Source organism: Camelus dromedarius, chromosome 6, assembly GCF_036321535.1.
Source record: "Camelus dromedarius isolate mCamDro1 chromosome 6, mCamDro1.pat, whole genome shotgun sequence".
Classification (NCBI taxonomy): domain Eukaryota; kingdom Metazoa; phylum Chordata; class Mammalia; order Artiodactyla; family Camelidae; genus Camelus; species Camelus dromedarius.
In genome coordinates, this window is record NC_087441.1 from 77,183,262 (window position 1) to 77,203,440 (window position 20,179).

Sequence of the window (20,179 nt, forward strand, 5' to 3'; positions counted from 1 at the left end):
GAAAGGCAGCTTTATTTCTTTGCTGGGCAAAAGAGGTCACAGTGGGCTGATGCCTCCAAGACTGTGAGCCTTTTGGGTAGAGAAGGCAGGGGGGGTTATAGTAAAAGTTCAAGAATTCAAGGGGCAGAGCTAGTTTCCATGGAGATTGCATACAGGGTAACAAATTGTTGCAGAGTTGTTCTTGTTTTTGTGCATTCACTGATTCCCTTCTGTTCCCTGGGTGTGAAATTCACCTCCAGCTTTGGGACTCTTAATATTCTTCTTCCTAGAATAAAGTATGCACAGGAAAGAGCTCTAGAGAAAAACTTGTGTTCGTTCTCTCTCTAAAGTAGCAGGAACAAAACCTGCCTAACAGGGGTCTTGTGTACCAATGAAGTGTAATGTGTGTAAGATTCTTGCGTGATGCCCGACACAGTGCATACATTGAGTGTATTGATGCTTAATACACTGAATGTATTGTTATTATTTGTTCACTCATTAATGCTAATTTCTGCATTAATTTTAATGAGTTAAAGTCCTGGGCTTGATTAATTTGCTTGTTTTCCACTTCCCTTCTTCCTGTACTTGATGGCAACTTCTATCTGTGCTAAATGAAAGTTTAAAAGTTATACAACTTTAAAAGTTCATACAAACTTTATTCCTTTATTCCTTAGAGTGAGTTTTAGGAGGCCTTCTGTTAAATAATGTGTATAATCACAGAAAGAATGAAGTCAGCTTTATCAAATCTCAGACTACCATTTATCATGGGTCATTGCCTTTATTAAGGATGCCAGCAATAGGGGTGGTGGGAATAGCTCAGTGGCAGGGCATATGCTTAGCATGCACAAGGTCCTGGGTTCAAACCCTGGTACCTCCTTTTAAAGAAAAATGCCAGGAATAATTAATTTGTTCTGGAAGAGATGCACTGATTTACTGTTTGACAGCACAGTACATAGCACACAGTAGTTGCTTTGAAAATATTTGTTGTTGGGGGAGGGTGTAGCTCAGTGGTAGAGCGCATGCTTAGCAGGCATGAGGTCCTGGGTTCAATCCCCAGTACCTCCATTAAGGAAATATATAAATAAATAAGCCACCCTAACTACCTCCCCCCAAAACAAACCAAAAAAGTGCAAAAAAACCCCTATATTCAATAACAAATAAATAAGAAAATTTTTATTGTGATTGAATAATTAACAGATAATGAACAAATAAATGATTTAATACTTAGTTATTCAGGGGTCAATTGACAGAAATTGCTTAGGATTATAAAAAGCCCCTACACAAATGTGATGCATCAGCGAAGCACAGAGTGTGATATTATTAAAAGTGTTTATTGCTGAATCCCTGAATGCTAAAGTATTCAGTGAACTTGGTTTTTGAGTGATTTTTTTTAAGAAGATAATGAAACTGCTGGTTTGCCTTAGAGTTGCAATAATTTTTTAAAAATGTATAAAAACATACTCCAGTGTTCCCATTTGATTACATATGGTGAATATATAACATATGCAATTAGAAAGAATTTTTAAGAATATGTTTTCCTTCTCACCTTATGGGCAGTTACTATGCATTTTTATGGTGTAGTGTGATCAGCGATTTTAGCAAAGAGACCATATTAGTTGTGAAAACTCTCTACTGTTTCATATCATCACTCAAAACAGAAAGACTCCTTTTAATTAAGTGTCAGGAACTATTCCATGAAAATCTGCCAGAACTTCTGCTAACCAGTAAGCAAGGTTAATTGACAGAGCATCTCAGAGAAATCTGTATCATAATTAACATCATTTAAGATGCTGATAATGCATGAATTATCTTCTCAGTGTAAGTGGGATCTGTAATCTTACAGAGAAAACGCTCAAGTGCGCTAGTATCTGATACAATAAATCCCTCGTTGGTGTGAATTAGTGTCTCTGAATGTTGCTAATTAGCAAGCCCGAGAACAAACACAATAAGAGTCAACCTTTCCACATTGCAAGAGGGCGGGCTAGTGGATTTGGTAGGCACGTCTAGATTACCACTTTTGACTGAGTCCCCTGAGTTTCTGTGGTCAGCAGGCATGGTGCATGGTCTGTTTTATCTGCTGTGGAATAATCAGGTGTGTGCTAAATGTTTGTGCTGGAAGTTGAGCTAAATCACATTTTAGGAAGTTACCAAGGATGTAGTTTTGTGAAAAACAGGGTGTGGTGTTCTATTTCTGAGGTGACTGTAGAGAGGTACAAAACTTTAAAGAGAAAGTGACAAGAGTAACTCTCATTTTCCCAGACTTTAAATTTTCTGACTGGTGTTCAGCCCGCCCAGTGCCCTCTCTTGTACGTAGGGCTATTATATGAAGCAGGCTGCAGACTGCCCGCATTTCTGTGTGCTACCTAGTAGGGGACATGTGTGTGACGGGGAGCAGGTAAGAAACTTCAGGACAAAAAAGAGTTTTCCTCTTTCTTGCCACAGAGCAGTGGGTGTTTTTCTTAAACTGAGATTTTAAAATATCAGTTCTGAGACAGAACTGATGATAGAGAAGTTAGAAAAGGAGAAATAGCGGGAGAGTATAGCTCAGTGGTAGAGCATGTGCTTAGCATGCATGAGGTCCTGGGTTCGATCCCCAATACTATCATTAATAAATAAATAAACCTAGTTGCCTCCCCCACAAAAATAAAAAAATTTAAATGAAAAAAAATTTAAAGAGAAAAGATTCCACATATGAGTGATCTCATCTCATATGTTTCTTTCTCCTTCTGGCTTACTTCACTTAGAATGACATTCTCCAGGAATATCCATGTTGCTGCAAATGGTGTTATGTTTTTGGTTTTTATGGCTGAATAGTAGTATTCCATTGTATAAAATAACAAAAAGAAGTAAAAGTGAGGGGTGTGTGCATCAGGTAGAAAAGACTGTTTCTACAGTACTTTTCACTCTATGGTAGAGTGTCATGAAATCAAATTAATCAGTTATGAGTAGCATTTTTTTTTAATGAAATGAAACAAGATGAGGTGGGAAGGTGTGGAGTAAGATGGGATGGGGCAGGACAGAACAGGAAATAGACTGTGTCACAAGTCATAGGAACCAATATTATTTCGTGAGCATTTTAGATTTTTTTCAAAGAATTTTTGTTTTACCAAAGTAATACATTTGCCTAGTTTTAAAAGTCAAATAATTGTGGGGTGGGGTGGGTATGGCTTGGTGGTGGAGTGCATGTTTAGCATGCATGAGGTCCTGGGTTCAATACCCAGTACCTCCACTAACAAAATAAATTAAAAAATGTTTAAAGTCAAATAATAATGATGAATAAAAATGATTCATGGATGTAAATGTGAAATATAAAGCTATAAAACCTTTAGAAAAAAACATAAGAGAGAGGGGTGGGTGGTATAGCTCAGTGGTAGAGTGTGTGCTTGGCATATACAAGGTCCTGGGTTTAATCCCCAGTGCCTCCATTAAAGAGAAAAAAATTTTAAATTAAAAAAAATAGTAACAAAATCCTTAGCAGCTAAGCAAAAGAGCTTCTAGACTTGGCACCAAAAGCACAATCTAGAAAAGGAAAACTGATAAGGTAGACTTCATGGAAATTAAAAACTTTTGCTCTGCAAAGTACCTTGTTAAGAGGATGAAAAGACAAGTTGTAGACTAAGAGAAAATATTTGCAAACCATGTATCCAACTGATACAAGGAAAAACAGGGCAGGAGAGGATGGCAAGGTCCCAGGTCTGATTTGAGTCCCTCAGGTTCACCCCACCGTGTTAGGGTCGTTGGCTTTGAGCAGGAAGGAATTCAAGAGCGAGGCACAGTTGAGTAAAGGTAGATTTATTCAGAGATGTACCCTCCAAAGACAGGCTGCCTCAGAAGGCAAGAGAAAGGCCTAGGAGATACACATTCCATAGGCAGAGTTTGGGCCACCTCACTCAGAAAGGAGAGCGGCCACCGGGTGGAGGGGTTGTTAGTTTTCATGGGCTCAGTAACCTCACATGCTAACAAGTGGGGGGATTATTCCAACTACTTTGGGGAAGGGGCTGGGGTTCCCAGGACTTGGGCCATCACCCACTTTTTGACTGCTTATGGTCAGCCTCAGAACCTTCATGGCACCTGTGGGAGGGCCACTTAGCAGCTGTTGTGTTGCAATGACCGTGTATTGAAGCTCACGGTCTACTGGGAGTTGACTCTTCCACCATCTTGGCACTAATGGCTGTGTCATTCTCTTAATGGTTGTGTCCTGCCCCCTTCCCTCCTGTCGCACAATATAGACTAATATCTAGAATACAGAAAGAAAATTCAAGACTCAACAGTGAATATATATGTATATGCATATATATATATATACATATATATATTGAGTTAGAAAATATCAAAAAGCAGAAACAGACATTCACTGCAGCGGGTATACAGATGTCTGATAGGCACATGAAAAGATATTTAAATTCATTAGTTACTGGGAACATGCCAATTAAAACTACCAGAGATACCACTACACACCTATTGGCATGACCAAAATTAAAAAATAGTGACAACACAATATGCTGGGGAGGATGCTGAGAAACTGGATTTCTCCTGTGTTGCTGGTGGGGGTGCAGAATGATACAGTCAGTTAGGAAAGCAGCTTGGTTGTTTCTTATAAAACTAAACATGCACTTACTATATGACCAAGCAATTGGCATTTATTACAGAGAAATGAAAACCACAAGTGTTCGTAGCATCTTAATAATAACCAAAACCTGGGAATAACCCAGATGTCATTCAACAGGCGACATGCCTACCATGGAATAGTATTCGACAGTTGAGGTGAACACACTATTGATAAGAACAACTTGGCTGAATCTTGAGGGAATTATAGTGAGTGGGGGAAAAAAGCTAATTTCAAGAGGTCACATACTGTATGATTCTATTTCTGTAACATTCTCAAAATGACAAAATTATACAAATGGAAATCAGATTAGTGGTTGCCCCAAGTCACAGGGAGTGTGGCTCATAAAGGGCAACGTGAGGACCCCGTGTGGTGAAGGATATGCTCCACATCTTGACTGCATCAGTGTTAATATCCTGGTTGTGATATTGCACATTGTACTATAGCTGTGTGAGATAGTGTCACTGGGGGAAACTGAGTAAAGGGTACACGGGATCTTAGTTTTATGTCTTGCATATGACTCCACAATTACAAATTTGAATTTATAGTTACAGCTAACAAAATTGAAGGTTTAATTCAAAATAATAAAATGGGTGGAGGGTATAGCTCAGGGGCAGTGTGCGCTCAGCATGCACGAGGTCCTGGGTTCAATCCCTAGTACCTCCGTTAAAAATAATAATAAATAAGTAAATAAATAAACCTAATTACCCCTCCCCCCCCCCCAAAAAAAACAAGGATAAAATAATGGGCTTTAAAAAATAAAAGTAAAATAATAAAATAAAAAGTCAAATAATACAAGCTCTTTTTATCAGAATATGATGTTTCCCTCCCTCAATTCTCCCACTCTACCCTCAGACCTCCTTTCCAGAAGCAACCATTTCTATTTTGGGGTTGTTTCTTCTGATATTTACAAATGTCCATACTTTTTCATGTGCGTACAGCTAACTTCTGATTAATCAATTCTGAACATTTTCTATTAACTTAAAATTCTAGTAAATGAAGATTTAGCTCTTTTTTCACCGTTTCCCTTCTGCAGATCCTCCCCTCCTTCCAACCTAGGTTTTGCAAGTTTTTGATACGCCCAAGTTCAATGTCTACATTATACCTATGTATTATGTTGCACTACCACTGTTTGCTTTTCCTGTCGTATAGTAAAGAGATGTCTTATTTGTTCCTGGTTTTGTTTTAATTCTTCCCACTTCTTCCCAGAATCTCTCAGGAGAATTTTCCACAAGGTCGAGTGCATCAGTTAACCGATCAGTTCCACCGTGATTTTTCTTGGAGAAGATGTTCAGGAAACCCCATCCCCCTCTCAGCTCTCTGAGCCTGCTGCACAGATATGATCTTTCAACTTCCTTTTTATTTTCTTCTAGAGTGCATTCCCGGTTTACAGGGTCTCACGTTTTCGCCTTTCTTGATTCACTCCCTTAGTTCAGAAAGTAAAATTCTTATAGAGGGTATGATGACCCCGGGCATAATGCTGACAGCTGTCAACATGCCTGCGCCTTGGTTCACATGAGCCCTACCTGGACAGGTTTCCATCTCCACCTGGTGCACGGCCATCCTCTCAGTTTACTTCCCCATTTTGGTGGAGTGCATCTCCCAGCGCATTCCTGAGGAAGAGTGTAAAAAAAAGCAACTCTTTTGAGACCTTACAGGTCCAAAAATGGCTTTTCCATCCTCATGCTGCTCAATAGATTGGATTGGTGTTGATTTTAGGCTGGAAATAATGTTCATTTGGATTTTCGAAAGCATCGCACCCTCGCTTGCCTGTTTCCAGCCCTCAGCCCAGAGCCATTCTGCTGTTTGTATGTGACCAGTGGTGTGGTGTTGTTTTATCCTTGGGATTTTGTAGGATCCATGTTTCATCCCCAGTATTCTGAATTTTCATAATGATATTCCTGGGTAGGGGTGTATTCATGTCCACAAGAGGGATCAATTCAAATTGGTCATTTATGACCTTCTGTTCTGGAATCTCTCTTTTTTTTTTTTTTTAATGATCTCTTCCCTTTACTTTCTCTGTTGTCTTGTATGGAAATCGACTATTTGTGGACTGACTCTCTTTCTTTCTTCTCCCATTTCCCACCTCTTTGTCTTTTGTTCTATTTTGTAGGAGTCTGGGCCAACTTCATCACCCACACCTACCGTCCCTAAGGTTCTTTATTGCTGTTGCTGTTTACGACATGTCCCCTATTTTAACTTCCTGTTTTTGTTTCATAGATACAGTACCTTGCCTTATCTCTGTGAAGATTTTAATGGCTGTGTTTTCTTTTCCTTCATTTCTCATTGATTTTGATCTTGCGTTGGAAGGTCTTAGATGCTCAGTAAATCTTGGAGGTTTGCCATTTCATGTTGGTGCCGGGTGCCAGTGGGTTCTCAAAATTCAGGCTGTATGTGGTTAAGAGAAAATGTGGGGCCACTGGAGATTTGTGTGCTGAGACACGATCCCAATTTTAAAAGGACGGCTCTTCCCTTAATAACCCATGTCTTGAGCAGGCCATCTAACTTTGCTGATGTCAACCCCCCCAAAAAACAAGGAACCAGTTCAAGAGACAGCATTTATTTGAGATCAAAGAGTTGCAATTTGAGGTATACGTTTTTAGGTAGAAACCCAATTACAGGAGTGGGGGCCAGGGTTTTTTAATAGGAAAAAAAAAAGAGAAAGATGAGGTTAAGTTGTTTTTAGGAAGAGTTCACTGGTGCTGCCAAGCCAAGCTTGATTTGTACTTCACTGACTAGTCAGGCAAAGTGGTCACTAGGTAACAGTTCTTTTTTTTTTTTTTTTTTTTTTAATTTATTTTCAGTTTTTTTAATGGAGGTACTGGGGATTGAACCCCGGACCTCATGAATGCTAAGCATCCTCTCTACTACTGGGCTGTGCCCTCCCCCCACTAAATGTTCATTTTTATCAGACCCTTCAATGGGATTTTCTCATTCTTACTGAATTCTTAAAGGGCTGGCAGTTTGGCTCAGCTCACAGGTTCAGGAAACTGGACATGTGAGGTGATTGCTGCTCCAGCTCCATGTAAAAGGGCCCCCTTACATCATCTTTCACACTGAGCTGCAGCTTCTCCATTTGTAAAATGGAGACATAGTTGCACAGTAGTTGCAATCTGGCATTACAATCTTTTCAATTACAGTTCAGATTTGTGAACTGCCTCACATACAAGGACTGAATGAATGATAGCTTGTATTAATAAAATAAAGAACCCACACCTCCATGCCACCAAGTGCCCAAGGAGTTCTTCAGCCACCTCTGAACAGAGTTGAGAAACAGGGACCATCGTGACCTCTGGGATGACAACATCTTCCGTGAGGACACTGGTCCCTCAACCTCCAAGAGATGATTCACCAAGTGAACAAGAACACAGTTCAGAGCCAGCCACCAACCACAGAGTTCATGTACTTTTAAAATCCTAAATCCAGGGGGAGGATATAGCTCAGTGGTAGAGCACATGCTTAGCATGTATGAGGTCCTGGGTTCAACCCCCAGTGCCTCCATTAAAAATAAATGAATAAACAAACATACCTAAATACCTCTCCTTCCCCACAAAAAAACAGACAAAGAAAAATCCTAAATCCAGACTTCACTGAAGTCAGGAGGAAGCCCTGCATGATGAAACAGAAGTCTTCGGGGGCGGTCTTTGCACCCTCAGTGTTCCAGGAACAAAAGGTCCCTGGAGGAGAAGATACATGGTAGATGGATAAATGGACAGAAAGACATGGTCCCTGCTCTCACAGAGATCACTGTCTAGCAAGGGAAGAGCTTGGAAACAACTATCTAGCAAGGAAAGAGCTTGGAAACAATCAGATCTAATACTCTGTAGCAATAGCCATAAGACATGAGGGCAAGGCTGAGTCAGTCTTGGGAGCAGGTGCATTTCATGGAAGTAGTTGATTCTTAAAGGGCTTGTCCTTGCAAGGCTGGATCTGAGGCTCGAAACTCTTGTCATGCTGCCCTGCACACCTCACCCTCTCTGCTTTGAGTAACTCAACAGTCATTGCTAAACTGCAAAATGAAATTCTAGTTTTCAAGATGGCTCAGGAAGTATATGCATGCTGAAATGTAAATGGTTTGTTCTAAATATTCTGATGTTCTTCCCATTTTTTGGTACTCCTTGCTTTTGTGGTGCTCTATGCATATGACAATCTGCCCACTGCAGATTTAGCACCCACCGATTGCCAGCCAAAAAAAACCCGAAGAGAGTGGATGAGGGTGGATAGAGAGTAGCCCTTGGGAGAGTGTCCAAAGGTAATAATGCTTAAACAGCACCTTGAGAAACTGTTCAAGGTCCAGTGTAGCTGGAGCTTGAGATGAAAAAGCTGTATAATAAGATGAGGCTGAATAAGGACTTTTGAGCTCTCAGAATAAAGTTCCCTCACCTGGCAACCAGAGATGTTCACCTTTCAGTCTGTGTTGAGAAATTGACTTTGACATTAAGTATCATTTGATGCAGAGGAAAAGATACTGGGAGGGAAGAGGCCAAAATTGAACAGGATTTGCCAGTGTTCAAACTATAAACAGATTTTTCTCATTCTTTATGATTTAATTTAAAATTCAAATTTCACAGTTTCTAGAGTGAGCATGTATTACTGTCATAGAGAGAAAAAAACAAAGTTAAAGTAAAAATTCTTTGAAAAGGAAAAAGTTGAGAACAAAAAATAGATTTTCTGCAGAGAGTGGGTATAGCTTAGTGGTAGAGCGTGTACTTAACACGCACCAGGTCCCAGTTTCAACCCCCAGTATCTCCATTTTTTAAATTAATGAACTAACCTAACTACTTCCCCCCAAGAAAACAAAAACATAAATAAACAAAAACATTAAGTAAGTAAAATATATTGTCTGGAGTATTTTTCTGGGGTGCTTATTAGTGTCCTGAGGACCCAGTGTGTCTTGGTGACTTAGCAGCACCTGGCATGGAAGAGAAAAAAGTCCCCAGCCAAGCACATAGTGAAGTAAAACTGTGCTGCTGCATCAGAGCCCAAGCAGTTACTCTGAACTCTCGCTGGATTACAGGGGCTGCCTTTGAGCTAGCACGTGGCTCAAGTGTACACTCTAAATTTAGGGTGATATTTAAGATGTCGGGAAATGATAGTGAGGGAAGGTAATTGAAAGACAAATAGCCCAGGAGGAAGGAACCCTGGGAAAATAAATTATAATTCATAGCAGGACGTCATAAATTAGTAACTACCGTCCTTAATCGTGGCCAGTTTTAAATGTGTTCCTCATAGCACAGTGGGATAGAATCATTGTATATGTCTTTTAAATTTCCAAAATAAAAATGCATTGCAAACTTGTAGCCCTCATGCTTTTACCATAAGAAACATATTAAAATAGTGATCTTCCTTTAACTTCTGGGACTTGGGAACATTTTTCTTTCTTCATTCTAATTGTTTTTCTCTTTTTCAAATAATCTATTTCAAAAAGCATGTATTATTTTTGTGACGGAAAAAAATCTTTAAATTCCTTAAGGAATTTGTAAAGCAATATACATCCCTGTAATCTCATGCCCTAATACAGCTATTTTCATTACATGCTTTCCTAGCTGGTTTTCTTTTTTTTTTTTTTTTTTAATGTATTTTTATTGAAGTCTAGTCAGTTTACAATATTGTGCCAATTTCTGGTGTGCAGCACAGTGCTTCAGTCATACAGGAACATACATATATTCCTTTCATGTTCTTTTTCACCATAAATTACTACAAGATACTGAAGATAGTCCCCCGTGCTACACAGTATAAACTTTTTGTTTATCTATTTTATATATAGCAGTTAGTATCTGCAAATCTTTAACTCCTAATGTATCCCTTCCCACCTGTTTCCCCTGCCCTGGTAACAATGTTTGTTTTGGGTAGAAGGGTATATAGCTCAAGTGGTAGAGCGCATGCTCAGCTCCCAAGAGGTCCCAGTTCAATCCCCAGTACCTCCTCCATATGGAAATCAGTGAAGAAACCTAACCACCTCCCCCTCAGAAAAACAAACAAAACGAGCATATGTTTGCTTTCTATGTCTGTATGTTTGTTTCTGTTTTGTAAATAAGCTTGTCTTTTTTTTTTTTTTTTTTTTTTAGATTCCACATATAAGTGATCTCATGTGGTATTTTTCTTTCTCTTTCTGCCTTACTTCACTCAGAATGATGATCTCCAGGTCCATCCATGTTGCTGCAAATGGCATTATTTAATTCTTTTTTATGGCTGAGTAGTATTCCATTGTATAACTATACCACATCTTCTTTATCCAATCATCTATTGATGGACATTTAGGTTGTTTCCATGTCTTGGCTATTGTCAATAGTGCTGCTATGAACACTGGGGTGCATGTATCTTTTCAAATTAGAGTCCCCTCCAGGTATATGCCCAAGGGTGGGATTGCTAGATCATATGGTAAACCTATTTCTATTTTTTTGAGGAATCTCCATACTGGCTGCACCAAACTCTTTCTGTTTTCTGATGATGTGATTATCTCCTGTTGTCTTGGGAAGCACCTATAGTCTCTCAAGTTGTGTAAAATATACTAGTGGTGCCAGGGGAAATGTGGAGAACTTGTTTGAGTCCAATGGCAGGTCAGTCAGACACATTCCTCAGCTCTGGCTGGGAGAAACCAGGGGCGCCATGTTCCCCTGACAATCCATGGCCCTCCTTGGCTGCACATGGACTTCTCAGGGCAGCTTCTATAAAAGCTGTGAGGCCTGGGTTGCAGCCCATCCTGGGTACTGAGATTTTTTCAAATGCTCCCAGGGTGATTTAACCTTGCAGCCAAGGTTGAAAACGATTGTAATCATTTCATCAAGAAATGTAAAAAGAAGGGAGAGGGTATAGCTCAATGCTGGAGCACATGCTTAGCGTGCCCTAGGTCCTGGGTTCAGTCCCCAGTACCTCCATTAAATAAAAAAATAAATAAACGTAATAGTCTCCCCCCAAAATAAAGGCATAGTTGTATAAATTTCACAACACTGTAAACTGACTATACTTCAATTAAAAAAAAGAAAAAAGAGAAAAGCAATATAACTTTTAAAAAATTGTTAAAAGAAATCTCATCTGTGAGAGAAGATGACAAGAGAAAGAACTGGAAACTCCCTGTCCTTCATTCATAAACAGCTGCATCTCGATGCAGAATTTACAGTGGGAACAGTCTTTGGACATGGCAGAAGCTTCCAGAGCTTTCTGTGTACCCCCCCTTCTTTGCCATGTATGGTCTAAGTGGTTCTTGCCAAAAGCTATGGAATGAATTGTCCAAAATGTAGGGAAACCAAGTATTTGAAAGCAGATCTTGAACACTGCTAATTCACAGGAGACAGAGCAGGTTGTAATTTACTTTTGGGGGGGGATAATTAGTTTTTTTCATTTATTTTTAACGGCGGCACTGGGGATTGAACCCAGACCCTCATGCATGCTAAGCACACACTGTACCACTGAGCAATATCCTCCCCTCAGTGGGCTGCATTTTAAACTTCTTTTCCCGAAAGCACAGACCATGTGTGCACTGGGGCGGCCTGCAACAGGCCCACCAGGTCTGGGAGGACTGCCCACAGGGGTGTCAGTGCTTTGGGGAGCATCTCACCCCGTCCACACGCTGCCTGTCAAGGCCCGGTTTTGTGCAGAGCGAGGATCACATGGCCACATTTCCCAAAACACCTGGGTGGAGAGCCAGGAGTGTGGTTGAAGAGCACGGAGCCAGCCTTGGCTGAAAATTTCGCCCCATCCAGGTGCGTCAGAGTTCACAGAGGGTTTTGAGCCTCTAGGAATCAGGAGAAAGATATTTAACGTGGTCTTAACCTCATTGAAAAGAATATTGACATCTCAAGATACTTATAAAAGAGAAAGATGGCATTGTCCCCATCTTTGTGGCTTTCAAATAAGGAGAAAAATTCTCTAACTCAGCCCTGGCATCAGCAGACAGGCTGGCCAAGATATAGTTCCTATTAGTTTGCTCTGACCAGACTTGCCAAAAAAAAAAAAAAGAAACTTTTTCAAAGACAGAGAGCTCAATGTATGTCTTGAATAATCAAGTGATAAGTGGCATGGTAAGATTCTGTAATAAGATGCATTTGGATATAAGGACTCCCACCCTCTGGCCAGCCCTGTCCCTGAACAAGGTGGAGAGACTGAGGGTCTCACTGGGGTGCAGGTCAGAGCTGAGGGGTGCAGCACTGGGCTGGGAGAAAACTGTCTCGGCATCATTTGGAGCGTTCCCACTTTAACTTACAGTCCGTGCCAACATCAGTTTCACTATCTTTACTTCTGTGTTTATTGTGAGTGTACCATGTACCTAATGAAAAAGTTTTCCATTAACCCCCTAATAATAAAAGGACCCTGTATGTTACTCTGTTTAATTATCTGGGCTTGCATTATCATGTGTTGGTTGGTTACACTGTATTTTCAAGTAGGTAAGTCACTGATTCAGGCATTGCCTTCCTGAAACCTCTCCAGTGTCCCCAGGTTTCCGAGGTATAAGATGGGACCTTGTTGGAAGAGCTTCTCACTAGAGTTCAGACTGCAGAGCAGTCTGAAAACAATCGCATCCCTCTCTATTTTGAAATGCAGCTCACAACCTCCTGTGACTTCTGCACTGGGAATCCGATGAAGTACATTGCTTGGTCTTTCCTCTTTCTGGACCACTCATGTGGCGCCTGGCGGCCTCAGTGCTGCCAGCCTCCTAGCCTCTACGTGAGCCCCCTCCCCTGCCTCCCCCCCAGGGGAGGGTGTGTCTCCAGGTCTCCTGGGAGGGTCTGGCTTGTTCAGCCCAGGGCCATGGGGACCACACTGCTCTGAGTCTCTCCCCATGCTGGTGGTCACGTCACTTGAGGCCACCATGGCCAGGCACTCAGCCACGGTGAGGAAAATGCAACTCAGGAGAGAGAACCCAGGTGTCAACAAGACAACCGAGGAAGACAAATCTGGCAGGAGTCAGAAGTGAGACTCGGGGTTTAATAGTGCAGCTCCCGGTGGAAAACAGCTCTGGGCAGTGGTCATGTCAAATCACGTAAAACCGGTGAGGCTGTAGGAAACAGAGAAAGAATAATCCTGGGGAAAACAATTGGCTGACTTTCTATATATTGATTTATAAGCAGAGTCTCTTGAGTTCCCCCCAACTCCTGTGTGAGACCAGTTCAGCAATGGGTTTTAAGTTGCTGCTGGATCTCTTATTTAAGTGGCTGTTTCCTCCTGCAGCTGACACAGCGCTGGGCACTGAAGATGCATATGATGAGAAAGGATGCCAGTGTGACGTCTCTGTGGAGGACCTCACCCCACCACTCAAAACTGTCATTCGAGCAATCAGGTTAGTGAGAACCTTTGATGAAATGATTCTGAGACCTTCCTCTGATTATTTGAACTACTCCATTGCTAAATTCTCTTTCCTGCAGGTAAATCTCCTGGAATAATGACTTTCTCTCTTCTTAGTCATCCACATGCCTATTACATTTTGAAATATTGTTTTCTTAATATAAAACTTTACTGTGTTCAACACAAAACGTGTTCTAGAAGGTGGGTGGGGTTTGGCAAGCCAGGCCATGCCAGACGGGTTACATGAGAACTGCCTTGTCATGTGAGTTTGTTGCTTTAAGGACGTCCAGGGTATAGATACAAATGGCTTTTTAATATTATTTTTCTGACTTGATGTTTCAATTCGTGTTCTGTATTTTGGGTCAAAGAAAAATCCCCCTGTGTTACTTCGGGACAGGTTGAGTTCTGATCACAGGGAGCTACTCTGCAGTGCGTTGCTCCTAGGCTGCTAAGGCTGATCTTAATCTGTGTCCTCTACAAAGGCAGAAAACTCAGAGAGTGTCCAAAGCAACTTATATTTGTATTTCCAGGCTCCAGCCCCTCAAACAATCCAGGATCTGGACTAAATGAGCTGCTCCAGTCTCAGGCTGCCCAGTTTAATCCCCTCGGGAGAATGTGCACCTGTCAGGGAAATGCTGAGTGATTGTACTGCAAAGGGATACCTCCGATCTTTTTGGCTCTTTCCACCTCTTACCAAAAGGCCTGAGGAAAACTTAAAGTATCCGGCCCAGTTTAGCTCTTCAGATACTTGGTCCAAGCTCCAATATCAGTATGACTGATTATTTATTTCTGTTTGTAGTTGGTCATTTAGCATCAAGTTAGACGTTGCTCTACTTTGTGTTTGGGAGTCACTGGAAAAGCAGAAATGGGTTATAAATGTTTGGGTAAGTGTTTTTAGGAGCAAAAAAAAATCATGTTATGATGAAAATGGACCCCAGAAGATGCTCACACATTATCTGTAACAGCAACCCAAAAAGAAGCAAAGCAAAGCCTGTTAATTCCCAGTAGGACCTACAAGCAGCTGTCCCTATGGATGGGCATCCGTGCCTTCCTATCTGTCCTGGACCGTCCCTGATTTTGTCTCTTGTCTCATCAGGGGTGTTACAAACACTCCTTGTCATTTTCAAAGTATCCCAGTTTGGAAAACAGTATGCTCGCCCTATCCATGGGGATCCTAGAAGCCTTGGGTAATATTTAAACCCAGAAAACCCAAGGATATGTAGTAAAATGATACCTGAAGCCTTCAGTTAAAGGGACAGAAAGGCTCTGTACTGCACTGCCCAATACCATAGCCATTTAGGTTTGAATTAGTTAAAATCGAACAAAATTTAAAATTCAGTTCATCTGCAGCACTACCGACAGTTAAAGTGCTCAACAGCCACCTGTAGCTGGTGGCGTGTGTGTTGGGCAGAGAAGATGCTGCATGTTTCCATCATTGCAGAAAGTCCTATGGGACATTGCTGGTCTAGAAGTCACCTTGAAATTAATTACTTTCATTCATTCATCCATCCAAGACCCTAATGTGCGGCAATTCACCCCCAGATTAGTCCGGCTTACAGCAAGTACAGTAAAATCTTATCTAGGGGAGCAGGTTAAGTTTCCTGAAAGCCATACTCACCCCGGCTTGTGTCATTTCCCCAGACCTTCGGAAGCTTTCTGCTTGTGCCTCACAGCCTCTAAAAAGATTTGTGAGCTGCAGGAAAGAAAACGAAATGGGTTTATTCTGCTGGCTAAGCACTTCAGCCGCGACTTAAGATTTACTCTGCAGTATCTTCCTCTTGAAACATGACTGATTGTTGTACAGTCCTTTGCAGAATTCCCTTGCTTTTCAGAATTCTTTCCTGGCTCCTTATTTTTAACAGAACTTTGTTATTTACATGCTTTTCCTTTTTGTGGGTTTTGGAAGCTTTCTGCTTGCTACACATGACTCTTGATGGGATGTTTTTCTCCCCCATATCCTGGTTCTGCTTAGTGGGGTTTTTTTTTTAATCACTTCTAAGTTCCATTTAAAATCGTTGGAGTCTATAAAAACATAGTAACTACACTCAGTGATTAATAATTGGTAATCGTTGACTCATGATAGCACTTAATTTCTAAAAATCAAAAGACCAACCAATATAATTAGCAGTTCTGAAAAGGAGTTTGCAGGTATAAGTCTGTAAGTCACATGCAAAGATGCCCTTTTTCTGAGTTAAATTACATAATAAATTGAACATCAATTGACTAGAAGAATGTTTTTGCGTGAACCTGCCCACCTCTGACAGCTCACCTAAAGTAGTATTTTGTATGTATATTGCTGATTACAAGTGTGAACCATCTCTTATTTATCTCTAAAACGGCAACTTTGCTTTGGCATTTTCCTTGTTCTTTTTTGGTTATTTGATTACTTAATATGACTACTTTTTTTGTTTGTTTTGGGGGAAGTAACTAGGTTTGTTTATTAATCTATTTTTCTAATGGAGGCACTGGGGATTGAACCCAGGACCTCCTGCATGCTAAGCACGCGATCTACCACTGAGTTAGACCCTCCCCTACCCTGATATGACTACTGGAACATGTCTTTTGTCTTCCAGTAGCTCTTACAATAATTAAAGTTTTTCCTAAGGGATAAATTAAAATTAAAATGTGTAACAAAAAATATATACCGTACTGCAAGAATGACAGCATGGAAAATAATATGATTACATTCACAAAGAGTGAAGTCGGAAATCTTATTTTCACTTGTTAATATTTATTAACATCTGACAGTTTCTAATCATTTTTGAGAGTAAAGATTCTCAGGCAATGAGATGATTAAGGCCACTCTCCAAACTCATCTGGATCCCACTGCCAGAATGCACTTTGAGACTTTTTTTTAACGAATGGCATCACTTTTCATCATAGTGAATAACAGCTATTCTTACACATTTCCAAAGTATGCTGTAAAAGACAGAAGAGTACTTAGTTTTATAGAGTTCCTCTATAAAGGATCATCACAGGTTATTTTCAAAATATTATTTAGTCTGAATGCACAAGTTGTTCAAAATTTGTTTTCAAACTCATCTGTGGAAGTGAAGCCTGCACTTGTTTTTAATAAAAGTTCTATATCTTGTTAATGATCTAATTCAGTGTTAAGTGTCCTGTCATCCACTCATAGAAATGAATTTCTAAATAGAAAGATGAAATTAGCAGGGAAGGAAACAGACTGACAAGCAAATTGATAAACTCTTGAACACTCTGCACACTCACTTCTCACTGTACAGTGGACCCTTGAACAGTGCAGGAGTTAGGGCTGCTGACCCCCTCACACAGTCAAAAATCTGTGTATAACTTAAGACTCCCCTAAAATTTAACTACCAATAGCCTACTGTTGACCAGAAGGCTTCCCAATAACATCAACAATCAATGAACACATACTTTGTATGTTATGTGTATTATATGCTGTATTCTTACAAAAAATTAAACTGAAGGAAAGAAAATGTTATTAAGAATATCATAAGAGGGGAAGCTTATGCTTCAGTGGTAGAATGCATGCTCAGCACCCAAGAGGTCAGGGGTTCAATCCCCGGTACCTCCTCCAAGTGGAAATCTATAAATAAACCTAATCACGTCTCCCTCATAAAAAAAGAAAAAAGAAAACAAAAGAATATCATAAGGAAAATACATTTACAATGTAGTACTATATTTACTGACACCATAAGTATGTTTATAAGATGACTCGTCTGTCAGTACCTACAACAATATTGCCTTATATGATACAAAACACTGTGTGTGGTGGGGGTATAGCTTGGTGGTAGAGCACATGCTTTGCATGCCTGAGGTCCTATGTTCAGTCCCTAGTACCTCCATCAAAAAAGAAAAGAAATGAATCAGAATTCTGCACAACCTATCTTCTTGTGAAGACAACCACAGCAACTCAAACGGGACGACTGGTGATGTTGAAAAGAAGTGACCAAGAGCTGTAGAGGGTGCCACTTTCTTCTCCTGGTGGCTCCGTGCGAGTCACCATGTCTGTAGTTTCCTGTGTACGCTACCTCTTACATTGTCTTGCCTTCTAGAGAATCAAATGAATCAGTAAGGTCTGAGGTGAAAACACAAAGGATCTTGGGTTGCAGCTGCAGCCTGACTACCCAGGCACCTGCCCAGAGCAGCTCAGGAGAGGTAGTCCAAGAAACCTGATGGCCTCTGTGCAACCTCAAGTCACTCACCTTACCTCTCTGTGCCTGTTTCCTCTATGATGATGGGTATTCCCACCCAGAGCTGGACGGGAAATGCTCTCCCCAAGCCAAGAGGCATTGCTCTGAGTAGACCTCTCCTCCGCATCCTCTGGGGGATTTGCTGCCCTCATGAGCCCCCTCCCAAGAAGAAAGAGGATGGTGGGAAGTAGAAGTTACTTTGTCTCTCTCTTCCAGTCACACAGCAGCCTGATGACAGGCTCTTTAAAGGTCCTGCCAGGGACCAGTTCATGCACTCAAAGGCACAGGCATGAAAATAACCAGAAAGACAGATCCCTGCTTGGAGTCCTGAGGGGCTACACTGTGGGTTCCAGCCAGCTTAGCAAAAGTGTGTGTTTAGGAGCGGCAGCTGCAGTTACCAAAGATCAAAGGTGGAGGTGGCATTAGAAAGCACGAGTGTTGGTGGGGGACTGAGATGGGAGGAGGACAGGTCAGACTGGATCAGAGCAGGAACCATTCTGGCAAGCAGGAAGGCAAAGGGCTTTTAAGGACAGAAGTAAATCTATCAGGTTGGTGCTTCACTCCATCCCCTAAAAACATGCTTCTGACTGTGGGGTGAAGGACAAGATCGGGAAGGGGGCACACCTGTTTGCACAGTCCCTGATCTGCTGGAGACCAGAGCCCAGCTGTCCTGGTAAAGAGTAACAGAGGATGGACAACAGGGCTCTGCAGACAGAAACAACAATGGGGTTTGGATATTTACCGGCTGGAGAGGATGAAGCGACAGAGCAGGAGGAAAATCAGAGAGGGGACAAACATCCGGATGCTCAGTCAGCGGCCAGCGTGGGGGGAGACGGTGCCTTGCTGTGAGTGTTGAGTTTGAGGGGCCTCAGTGGGGCCCTGTAGCCAGTGAACCCCAGGAGGGAAGTCTGAGATGAAGACAAACTTGGCTGTGGTCAGCACAGAATGGATGGTTTACAGAAATGTCACCAGGGAGAGTCCGGGAGTAAAGAGAGCAGGCAGTATGCATGGAATCTGAGGCTCACAGACTGTAAAGTGCTGCCTGTGGGAGGAGGAAGGCACGGATGGATGCAGACCCAGCAGCCAGACAGACGGCCACCAGGGCAGTGGGATGCTGAGGAGCCAAGGAGAGCGCTCGGAACAAGAGGCAGGGTTGACAGTGTTATACACTGCAAAGAAGTCAAGAAGATAGAGTGAGAAGTTCCTTCGAAAGTGGCAGCAAGGTGGTCACAAGTAACTTCGGAGAAAAATCCAAGAGAGGAAAAAAGTTCAAAGCCAGATTGTCAACATAACACTTTTTAAAATTATCTATTAGAATCTTACACCCTAAGAAATTCAAATCAAAACTGCAATGAGGTATCACCTCACACCAGTCAGAATGGCCATCATTCAAAAGTCCACAAACGATAAATGCTGGAGAAGGTGTGGAGAAAAGGGAACCCTCCTACACTGCTGGTGGGGATGTAGTTTTGTGCAGCCACTGTGAAAAACAGTATGGAGAGTCCTCAAAAGACTAAAAATAGACTTACCCTATGATCTAGCAATCCTACCCTTGGGTATATACCTGGAGGGAACTCTAATTTGAAAAGGTACATGCACCCCAATGTTCATAGCAGCACTGTTTACAATAGCCAAGACATGGACACAACCTAAATATCCATCAACAGATGAATGACTAAAGAAGCTATGGTATATTTATACATTAGAATGCTACTCAGCAAAAAAAATAAAATAATGCCATTTGCAGCAACATGGATGGACCTGGAGATTGTCATTCTAAGTGAAGTAAGCCAGAAAGAGAAAGAAAAATACTGTATGATATCACTTATATGTGAAATCTTAAAAAAAAAAAAAAAAGACAAATGAACTTATTTACAAGACAGAAACAGACTCAGACACAGAAAACAAACTTATGGTTACCAGGGGGGAAGGGATAAACGAGGAGTTCAAGATTTGCAGATACTGACTAATATATATAAAATAAACAAGTTTCTATTCTATAGCATAGGGAACTATATTCAATATCTTGTAGTAACTTATGAAAAAGAATATGAAAACGAACATATGTATGTTCATGTATGACTGAAGCATTATGCTGTACACCAGAAATTAACACAACATTGTAAACTGACCACAC

General features: G+C 41.1%; 1 protein-coding gene across 2 annotated transcripts in view; it reads left to right on the forward strand.

Annotated features, from left to right (window-relative positions):
- The window catches only part of KCNQ5 (potassium voltage-gated channel subfamily Q member 5), a 454,042-nt gene that overhangs the window by 417,644 nt on the left and 16,219 nt on the right, over positions 1–20,179 (forward strand). For both annotated transcript variants that reach the window (XM_031455912.2, XM_064487016.1), the window contains one exon: positions 13,754–13,862. In XM_031455912.2, coding sequence (XP_031311772.2) covers positions 13,754–13,862 — 109 coding nt within the window. The remainder of the gene's footprint in view (positions 1–13,753; positions 13,863–20,179) is intronic.